The following is an 11,553-nucleotide window of genomic DNA, read 5'->3' as shown; positions in this document are numbered from 1 at the left end:
TTCCATTAGGAAACATCAGCAGAGACCATGAACCTAATTTCCACAGTTATGCCAATGACATACAATCATATATATCGGTTGAGCCTGATGATGATAACACCCATCTTCTCTGATTTCTGGAATGGCTGCAATAAACTAGTGGATGAGCAAGAATTTCCTAAAACTAAATGAAGATAAAACTGAAATACTTTTGGTTCGTCCCTAAGCCAAACTAGATAAACTTTTTGATAAACTTGGGAACTTAGCTCTCCTTGTAAAACCAGAAGTAACAAGCCTAGGTGTTATCCTTGATTCAGATTTGAATTTTAAATCCCATATAAAAGAAAAATGACTAAAGCAGCATTTCTACAATTAAATATTGCAAAGGTATGTTTGTTTCTGTCATGTAATGATGCTGACAAACAAATTCATGACTTTATATCGAATAGACTAGATTACTGCAATGCACTATTTACTGGCATTCCAAAGCAATCTATTGACAAACTTAAACTCATTCGGAGCGCCACTGCTTAACCAGGATGAGGAAGCACAATACACCCATCCTAAGTACTCTTCATTGGCTTCCCATATCTTTTAGAATTGATTTTAAAGATCACTTACTTGTTTTTCAAGCTCTCAATGGTCTGAGACTGGAGTACATCACAGAATCTCTTTTGTTTTATAATCCTATTTGAGCTCTCTGGTTTTCTTGCACCAGTCTCTTAAACTTAAACATTCTCCCTCAAAAGATAATTGGCAGGATAGCTTTTTTGAATTACACTCCTAAACTCTGGTATTCAATACCTAAAGCTATAAAGGATGCAGACTCATTTGACACATTTAAATGGCAGCTCAAAACCTATTTACTTAATCTTGCTTTTAACTAACATCTTTTGTCTTTTGTTTTCATTTTTACTCTTTATCCCATTATAAAGCACTTTGAACTACATCATTTGCATGAAAAGTGCTCTATAAATAAGTTAATATTATATAGGGTATGTACTTTGATAATAGATTAACTTTAAGTTTTGACGCCAAAGGAATGTTTACCCTTGATGTCCATTGACTTTAGTTTTACCAGAGCACTTTTATTTCTTACTCAGTCAAATGTTGGTGATTTTAAGGGTTGGCACTTTTACCTTGCCTCTGTAGTTCAGCTTTTTTTGTCCATGTTTAAGAAGAAAATAAACTTTCCACTCCTGTTAAGGAGTTCAAAATGATACCTTAAAATCAACCAGCCAGTCATCTGGATACTAATCCAATAAATTAATCAAGATACCACCATACCATTATCACTCCTTTCAAATCTTAGTTTTAATATTACATCTGTGGAGGAAAGGAATAAAAGAAATAGTTGAAAGCAACAGCTGAAATGAATGCACTGTTTGGATTCTGTAACTTACAGTCATCTATTTAAAAAAAGCTGTTGAGACACAGTCCAGAACGTTTGATCATACCCAACATCAAACTCAATATAAGGTTTTGTCTTGATCTATAAAAAAAACAAAATTGGATCCTGTCAAAGGTGAAAATCTATCCCTGGATAAACAGAAGATGATATATTAGAAGGCTAAATTTTAATGTGTTCAGGAGCTGTGTAAATAGAGAAAGTTTGCTTTCTAAAATGAATAAATGCAACTTCCTTCTCACTCTAGCTTTTACAATGGTCCCTGAGTACTATAGTTGTATCACTAAACATACTTTGACTTCGATAATGTTGTACACTGTAGCCCCAATAATGAAGATGTGTCCAGTTTCTCAATGTTGTGGAATCCTGGCAAGAGCTAGGTCAAATCTTTTGCTTCATAATGACCATCACATTTTTCAGCCGTTTCATTTTTATCCGAACTGTCTTGATTGGTGCAATGACTTCTACATTTGATGCTGAAGACAAAAGGATGAGAACACCACCATTACAGTAAATATTAACAAAGGTTTCCTGACATGTTTCACTGTTACCCTAATAGTTGAAAATCTGTTTGTTCTTATTTAAGAGATTGAAGATCTCTAACCTTAACCCTAAATTTTGTCCGTTCTTTTGTTTAAACTATATTTTAGAAGGTATATAAGAATAAACCAATAGCAACTGCAGGCCAGTCTTCTTGGATCTCAGCAGTGGGAAAATGTTGGAAATAAAAAACATTTCTAGCATTAGCAATGGTTTAGGGAAGATGATTAGGGAAAGCTATCATAAATTTCCTTAATGAGGATTATATTGAAGTGACAGAGTTTTTTGATGAAATAATGCAAAATATCAACGAAGGAAGCATAGATGATGTAATCCAAATGGACTCCAAAAATGTACTCTATTTAATGAGATGCAACATTAAAGGCTTGTCATCATGACAGAAAAATTAGAGGACTAATGGATAGAAAACTGGTTAAGTAACAGAGAGTGTACTGTTATAGTGAATCTCTATTTATTGCACCAAAGGATATGGTAGAGTGGGCTCAGTACCAGGGCTATATCTTTTTTAATATGTTGGACTTGGGTGTGAAAGATAGAATTTCCAGAAATACAGATGACACAAAACATGAATTACAAGAAGGTTAGCAATGGACATTAAGAGGTTCTGAATAGGAATGGGTGGATGAATTTGACAAAAAAAAACAGTAAATGTGAGAAGAACTAGTGGAAGCATTCTGTAGATTATGGATCTGGCTTTGCCCTATCAGAGGCTTTCCCTTTAACCAATGAATTCCATAACCAGCCTCCCCGCACATTAAAAGTAACTTGTTGCCTCACATTTCCAATTTTGGTAAATAGTCTTCAACATAAAATGTTAATCGATTTTCCTTTCCACATGTGCTGCCTGACTTGCTGAGCATTTTCAGCAATTTGATTGTAAGCTTCCAGCATCTGCAGCTTTTACTTTCCATTTAGTTAGAATTCTTCATTCACTGCCACAAAGAAATAGCTTAGTTCCCTTCAAAGGGGAAATATACTAGAGAAAGGAAAATATAAAAATGCCTGAAAGACTAAAATAAAGTAGTTGGAAGTTGAAGCAATTCATTAAGTGCATTAACTAGCATGGATTATATTGATGGTATGTCCTGTTTCTGTGCTGTATGTTCCATAGGATTCTTAAATTACATATCTATTGAAGTTTTAATGGCAGAATATGTCCGAAAAAGCCTTCCTTTTTGGCCACATAAAATATCTTGAGTTACCTTAAAATAATAGGTAAATAGTGGTTCCTAGGGAGAGAAAAACATGAGAATAACTAGAAAATCAATTATGTATTTACCACTTGATAGTCTGCATCTGGTCAATGGTTTCCAGAAGGGGTTTATTGATTGTTTCAGGCAGAAACAAGACTAGAACTGCTGACAGGATTGTTAAACTTCCCATTAACATGAAGGGCAGAAGTTCATTATAAGCACCTGTGAAAATATATGCCAAAAAATTTGTTATTTTGTTAGTAGTACATTTCGACTCACAACTTCATCACCATGAATGATAAAGGGTTCAGGGGTTGGGAACATCACCTACCGCAAGCTTCTCTCCATATCTTTCTGATTTGAAATATATCGTCTTGACTCACACTTGCAGGACCTTAAATCTAAACCCTGCAACTCCCCATCAACACTATGAAATTAGCTTTATCAGAAGGACTGCAGTTCAAGATGATAGTACATCATACTTGCTCAAAAGCAATTAGCAGTAGGCATAAATATTGACTTTGCTAGGAATGTCCAGAGCTGAAAAAAATGAATAAATTAAAATAAATAATCTCCAAGAAGACCACAACCTTATCATGTTTTGGAGGCTTGCGTGCATCAAAGACCCAGAAAGAGCTAGGCTGGCTGGTGTCGGGGCAACACACACAAAAGATGCTGGTGGAACGCAGCATCTATAGGAAGAGGTACAGTCGACATTTCGGGCCAAGACCCTTCGTCAGGACTAACTGAAAGAAGAGATAGTAAGAGATTGGAAGTGGGAGGGGAAGGGGGAGATCCAAAATGATAGGAGAAGACAGGAGGGAGAGGGATGGAGCTAACAGCTGGAAAGTTGATTGACAAAAGGGATATGAGAGGATCATGGGACAGGAAGCCGAGGGAGAAAGAAAGGGGGAGGGGGTCTAGAGGATAGAGTCGGGGCCTTGTGCTTTGACTGTTTGACTTTGACCATGGAATGATTGTTGCTGCCAGATAGGGTAGTTCAAATATCTCAGAATTGGCTTATTTCCCAGGATTTTCATGCACAACAGTCTCTGGAGTTCAAGGGGAATAGTGCAAGAAACAAAAACGCCCAATGAGTAGCAGTTCTACGGGAGAAAACTCCTTGTTAATGAGAGAAGTCAGAAGAGAATGACCAGACTGGTTCAAGCTAACAGAAAAGTATAGGAGATACCTAATAAAGTCACCACTGCATGTATATGCCATGTTAAAGAATGCCAGTACCAAGTTTATAGACTAAACCTGGAAGTTTCCAAATAAATAGTGAAATTTTAATCCCAGTATCTTACCAAGATAAACAAAGTATGGTGAGATGATACTGCCTGTCCTGGAGGCCATTGTGCTCACTCCAACACCCATGTTTCTTACCACAGTTGGGTAGAGCTCGGCAGTATAGACATAAACCATTGAGAAGGAAGAAGTAATAACAAATTTTCCAACCATAACAAGTGTTGTGGTAAGTACTGAAAGGTCTAGAAAAAAACATAGGTAGGGTTAAACTTGTTGGAAAATACATTGATCCACAAGAATTAGCTTCTATAATCAACAGGTATTCATTGTTTTTATCTGAGCAAGCACTGCAGAAAACTATGGGCACAGCTCAGCACATCATGGAAACCAGGCTCTCCTCCAGGGACTCTGTCTATACTACTTGTTACCTCAGTAAAGCAGTAAGTATAATCAAAGACCCCACCCATCTGGACATACTGTATTTCTTCTCCACTCTCCCATTGGGCAGAAGATACAAAAGTATCAAAGCATGTACTGCCATGCTCAAAGACAACTTCTACCCACTGTAATAAGACTATTGAATGGTTCGATGAGATTGACCCTTGACCTCACAATCTATCCCATTATGACATTGCTTACTTTCGCTGTACTTTCTCTGTAGCTGTTACACTTCATTCCAGCACTCTGTTATTGTTTTACCTTTTACTGCTGTGTTAGGAATTAATCTATATGAACAGCATGTGAGACGTCGGTACATGTGACAATAATAATCCAATTCCAATTCTAATTATGCTGAGAGTGCATTGTAAAATTACTGACAAAAAGCCTGTTCTTTTGTTTTATTGAACAGAAAATCCCAAGAGCATATCCTATAATGTCCAATATGACCTCCAAATAAGATTTGCCAGATATTTAACCAGAAAATCACCCTATAGTTACGTCACTACTATAAATGAGTTAAATAAAACACTAAAGAAAAGCGTATCATTTACGCTGGTCAGATGACTATCCCCTGTAAAACTCGGTGTGTTCTTATATACATAGAATTATCTCTATGTCACACATGGAGGTCCCCACACAGATGCACTGGCACTTGAGCCTTTGGAACAAACAGAATACATAACTCTCATATCACTTCATCTGAAATTCTTATCTCAACATCCCCAGCTTTCCCAAACTATATAGTTTTCCTTCTTTCTCAAATGTGCAGTAATGTAGTTGTGTTGATTTTGCAGGTATGAATTATAAGAACATACAATCATAAGATATAGGAGCAGAATTTGGCCCATTGAGACTGCTCTGCCATTTCATCATGGCTGATCCAATTTTCCTCTCAGCCCCAATCTCCTGCTTTCTCCCCATATCCCTTCATGCCCTGACCAATCAATAATCTATCAACCTCTGCCTTAAAAATACATAAAGATTTGGTCTGCACAGCTACCTGTGGCAAAGAACTCCATAGATCCACTATCCTCTGGCTAAAGGAATTCCTCTTCATCTCAGTACTCAAATGATGCCCCTCTATTCTGTGGCTGTGTCCTTTGGTTCTAGACTATACTACCAAAGGAAGTATCCTCTCCATATCCAGTCTATCAAGGCCTTTCACCATTCAATAGGTTTCAAGGAGGTCACTCTTCATTCTTCTGAATTCCAGTGAATACAGGACCAGAGCCTTCAGATGCTCTTCATATGTCAAGCCATTTAATCCTAGAATCATTTTTGTGAACCTCCTTTGAACCCTCTCCAGTTTCACCAATCCGTTCGAAGATAAGGAGCCCAAACCTGCTCACAATACTCCATGAGGTCTCACCAGTGCTTTACAAGGATTTAACATCTTTCCTTTTATATTTTCGAGTCCTCTAGAAAGGAATGCTAACATTGTATTTGCCTTCCTCACCACAGACTCCACCTGTAAATTAACCTTTAGTGAATCCTGCACAAGGACTCCCAAGTCCACTTGCACCTCAGAATTTTGTATTTCCTCTCCACTTAGAAAATAGTTAACCCTTTCATTTCCTCTACCAAAGCATATGACTATACATTTCCCAAAACTGTATTCCATCTACCATTTCTTTGCCCATTCTCCTAATTTGTCAAAGTCCTTCTGTGGCCTTTTTACTTCGTCAAAACTACCTACCTTCATATAATCTGAAAACTTTGCAACAAAACTATCAATTTCATCATCCAAAACATTGACATATAATGTAAAAAGAATCGGCCCCAACACAGACCCCTGTGGAACACCATAGCCGCCAACAGCCAATCAGAAAAGGCTCCTTTTATTCCCACTCTTTGCCTCCTGACAATCAGCCGCCACTTTGTTCATTCTAGAATCTTTCCTGTAATACCGAAGGCTTATAGCTTGTTAAGCAACCCCACATGTGGCACCTTTTCAAAGGCATTCTGAAAATCCAAGTATACAACATCCAAGTACACATCAATCAATACTCCTTTGTTCATTCTGCTTATTATTTCCTTAAAGAATTCCAACAGATTCATCAGGCAAGATTTTCCCTTGAGGAAACCATGCTAACTAAAGTCTATTTTATCATATGCCTCCAAGTATCCCGAAACCACATACTTAAAAATCAACTCCAACATCTTCACAACCACTGAGCTTGGACTAACTGGCCTGTAGTTCCTTTCTTCTGATTCTCTCCCTTCTTGAAGCGTGGAGTGACCTTTGTAACTTCCCAGTCTTCCGGAACCATTCCAGAATCTAGAGATTCTTGAAAGATCATTATTAATGCCCCCATGATCTCTTCTGCTACCTCTTTCTGAACTCTAGGGTGTACACAATCTGGTCCAGGTAATTTATCTAACATCAAACCTTCCAGTTTCCCACAAACCTTCTCTCTAGTTATGGTAACTTCACACACTTTGTGTCCCTGACACCTAGAACTTCCACCATGCCGCTAGTATCTTCCACAATGAAGACTGATGCAAACTACTCAATCAGGTTATCCGCTATTTTGTTGTCCTCCATTACTACCTCTCCAGCATAATTTTCCAGCAGTCCAATATCCACTCTCACCTCTCTTTTACAGTTTATGAATCTGAAGAAACTTTAGGTATCCTCTTTAATATTATTGGCTAGCTTACTTTCATATTCCATCTTTTCCTTCTTAATGTCTATTTTAGTTGCCTTCTGTTGGTCTTGAAAAACTTTGCAATCCTCTAACTTCCCACTAATCTTTGCTGTATTATATGCCCTCACTTTGGCCTTTATGTTCACTTTGACTTCTCTTGTTAGCCATGATTGTGTCATCTTTCCAGTAGAATACTTCTTCCTCTTTGGGATGTATATATCCTGTGCTTTCCAAATTGTATCCAGAAATTATGCATAATGTATATATTAATTTCAGTTTTCATTAACTTAGGCCTGGCTTATCTTGTAATATATTGTTCAGCAGCTGCAAAATGTAATTTCTATGCTATTTAACTTCTATGTATATACAATATACCTCTGACAACAATAGATTTGAACTTGAACTCATGCTTCAATCTCTATATTCTAGTTAAAAATCAACTTCACCAAGAATACAACTAATTAAAGGAATAATCAGTGAATTCTGTGATTGTATTATTAATGTCCATGACTCAGATTTCCATCTGTTTGATCCCATCATCCCTCCCTAACACTTCCATCCAGTTCTGTAGAAAATGGTATTTTGTCCCCCTCTGTCTAAGAACAGACATTGCATCTCCTGTGATGATTTTAATTTTTCTCCCTTCCCCACTTCCATATAAAGAAGTCCTTCCCAAGTATTTGTATGTTGCCATTAGTGATATCATACTAATTTCAGACAAATGCTGATAATGTCTTGAATAATCTTTTGAACAAACGTCTCCCAACCCCTCATCTATTCCCAGCCCTAAAACTGGTTTTCTAATATCCAGTTTGTTATGTTCCATCCAGCGCAGTAATAAAACCACTTAGTCCATTGTTCTTGCCTCTCCCCATTTCCTTGCTTCCGATACTTCCCTTCCCATGGTTCCTATCATATTGAACTAGATAGTTCATAGTCTTGCCCCCCCCCTTTTAGTTCAATAGAAAATAAATTAAGTCCATTCCACTTTGATCATCAGCACCACTTTCTTTCACCTTTAATTGCTTACTCACAGTATGCTAAGCCCTCATGGTATTCCTTATGCTTATCGCTATCATACACTTCCAAGAAGCTTAACTCGTGCCCAATTCTGCTACCGATTTATGCTCGCCGTGTAGTCTTGATGATCCTTGATGGTCAATGTTGCTTTCATATTCTCCAATTGTGGGCACGTGGTCAAGTGTTTAAGGCATTGGTCTTGCGATCTGAAGGTCATGAGTTCGAGCCCCAGCCAAGGAAGCGTGTTTTGTCCTTGAGCAAGGCACTTGACCACACAGTACTCTGCAACGACACTGGTGCCAAGCTGTATCGGCCTTTGCCCTTCCCTTGGACAACATTGGTGCCATGGAGAGGGGAGACTTGCAGTATGGGCAACTGCCGGTCTTCCATACAACCTTGCCCAAGCCTGCGCCCTGGAGAGTGAGGACTTTCCAGGCGCAGATCCATGGTCTCGCAAGACTATTGGATGCCAAAAAAAATTCTCCAATATATTATATTTTAAATGCTCATAATCATCTTTAAATCTACCTAATCTGATCATCACTCTCACCAGAATTTTTTTTTAAATTTTCAATCCAGCCACATTTACCTTGATGCACCAGCGCTCACACAAACCTTCATCTGCTCAGACCCTATGCTCTTGAATTTCCTCCGAAAGAATCTTGTTTTTCAAATTCTCTTTCAAAGTCTCCTCAACAGTTATTTTGATTTTAGTATTAATTTGCTCATTCCTCCACTCTCCCTTTCTTAATATGTGCTCTGTTTTAAACTATAAAATGTCTTGAAGCATTCCTCCATGCTCCTTGCAAATGGAAAACTGTTGTATGGGATGCAGGATGCAGTTCTTACGAGTACAGAAAGCATAAGGCATTTGTACCACTCTCAGTATGCTATTTAATAGATTTGGAGACAACAATTCAAGTGATCCAGACTAATTTTCAGGCAAATCTTGCTTCCAATTCTCACAACCCCCTTCCGTATTCATTATTCTCTCTATGATATATGAAGATATAAATGAACAGAATGTAGAAAACAGTCTTCAAAATTTATGGTTATAAAACCATTACCTTATCACACAGTTGCAAATTTAAACTTACCACAAAATATTACATGAATTCATGTTCATTGAAATGATAAATAGTATTCGAAAAATTTACCTGATGGTACAAGATGGATGAAAAGAAGAACACCGCCTCCAAGAAAAAGTGCGCCTGAAAGGCAGAATTTGCGGGTAAATCTCTGGAGAAGAAGCCAAGTTACTGTGTAGGCTGGAACTTCAATGGCAGCAGAGAAGAAGCAGTTCAAATAGGCATCACCATTGAGATTTGGTGTGTTCAAAGATAGACCATAGTATTCAATTGATAGGATCATCCTGTAACAAAATGGTACACTCATGTAAAACCTTTTCCAAAACTTATTTCTCCCTCCCCTTTCAATTTTTGAGTTTCTAGAGCATTTCCCTACCTTGCTTGTGCTTCAGTACACCAGTATACAGACCCAGTCTTAGTGCTCTGTTAATACCAAAGTAGAGACAAGAGGGAACACATATTTTAGGGGGGAAAGACTCGGAAGACAAGACAAACATCATTTAATGCTGCAAGAGTGCAGCAAAGAGTAATAATACAGACAGATGTTGGTTTTTATTCCTAGAAGAATTGGAATATTTATGAACTATTGCTTGAGGTGGTTGGAATATGTGGAGGAAAGGGGGTAGTTGAGTAGATCAAAGGTTAAATGAATTTGATAGGGCAAATTAAACTATTTCTCTGACGGCAAAATGAAGAGCAAGTTGACATAATCGTAGAATGAATGCCATGTCATATAAATGGAAATCAGGAAATATGTTTTCCATCGAAAGTGAATAGAACTCTATAATTTCTCCACCAAAAGGCTGGCACTTTGAGCTTTCAAGACTGAGATTGATAAAATTGTTTTATTGGGTAAGTTTTCTCGTAATGTTAATTAAAACAGACATAATGATGAGTTTTCAGTTAAGTGATTGGTGAACAATGCACCCATTCTTATGAGACTCAACCAGTGAGTACCAATTATTTAGAGTAAATGCATAATCAACTTAAAAATAATTGGCTGAAACCCTAACACGTCTCCATGAATTATTATTAAAAGTAAGGAATGCACCTGAAGAGATGGAGTTAAAACAAAAGCTTCAAAATTAACAAAATGGTTTGTTTCTTGCTAGAATTCAAAAGGAATTCCTTTAAAGATAGTCAAGCATGCTCTGGAGGATACTGGGATCACCCATCTAAACTCTGGTTTAGAAATTCTATTCATTGCCTGCATTTTTTTTGGAAAGCTTCCAAACCATCAAGATATGGCCTCAAAGCCATTGAGACAGCATTTAACCCACAATTTCTGGATCCTTCATACCACTCCCATGCCATGGGACATCAGAAAAGATGCCAGCAAGAGGCATATTCTTGTGCCCTTGCAAACTACATCACCAGTTCTAATAGCTTGGAAAATGGAAAATTGTTGACATCCAACTGAGAATACTTCATCTAATAGTGGAGCATTATGTAAAGCAGCTTTGAACCTTGACAATTTTACTATAGATGTTAGCATCCCTGCCTGAATTAGACATGTACTGACTGTCCCAACTATCTGTTTTGCACTGTGTGTAGAGGCAGAGTAGTTTGTACAACACATATAATGAATACATGACAGAGAGAAGACATCACATCCTTCTCCCACACAGTGAAGCTCATCTTCTTTGTGTTGTATCACAGAACTCTGTATAAGAATACCGTGTAGAGTGGTTTGCCTTTCTGGAACTCCTTGTCTGTAAAATGCCCAAAATAAGATAGCAGATGAGCTTCCGTGGCAATTATGTGAGCATATTTCCAAGATCAAAAAGTTAACATCTCTAGGTTTAGAGAGCTGTTGTTACGTTCTTCATACAGTCCTAACTCAATCCAAAGTTAGCTTCTTACATTCCTGTTCACTACTTTAATGGCAGGCTCCCCAGTGATTCTAAGGTTAGCAGTTTTATGCCCTTTATCCCAGTATGTGTCAATATCTAGAATCTGAAGAGCTA

The 11,553-nt window shown here is 37.6% G+C and overlaps 1 protein-coding gene across 3 annotated transcripts in view; it reads right to left on the bottom strand.

Annotated features, from left to right (window-relative positions):
* Positions 1-1,280: 1,280 nt before the first annotated feature.
* The window catches only part of LOC134348883 (organic cation/carnitine transporter 2-like), a 66,436-nt gene continuing 56,163 nt past the window's right edge, over positions 1,281-11,553 (bottom strand). For all 3 annotated transcript variants that reach the window (XM_063052671.1, XM_063052672.1, XM_063052670.1), the window contains exons 7-10: positions 9,656-9,870; positions 4,449-4,631; positions 3,228-3,363; positions 1,281-1,863 (exon numbers count right to left, since the gene is read on the bottom strand). In XM_063052671.1, the coding sequence (XP_062908741.1) occupies positions 1,764-1,863; positions 3,228-3,363; positions 4,449-4,631; positions 9,656-9,870 (634 nt within the window). In that variant the 3' untranslated portion in view covers positions 1,281-1,763. The remainder of the gene's footprint in view (positions 1,864-3,227; positions 3,364-4,448; positions 4,632-9,655; positions 9,871-11,553) is intronic.

Source organism: Mobula hypostoma, chromosome 7, assembly GCF_963921235.1.
Source record: "Mobula hypostoma chromosome 7, sMobHyp1.1, whole genome shotgun sequence".
NCBI lineage: Eukaryota > Metazoa > Chordata > Chondrichthyes > Myliobatiformes > Myliobatidae > Mobula > Mobula hypostoma.
This window is presented reverse-complemented; position numbering and strand designations above follow the sequence as displayed.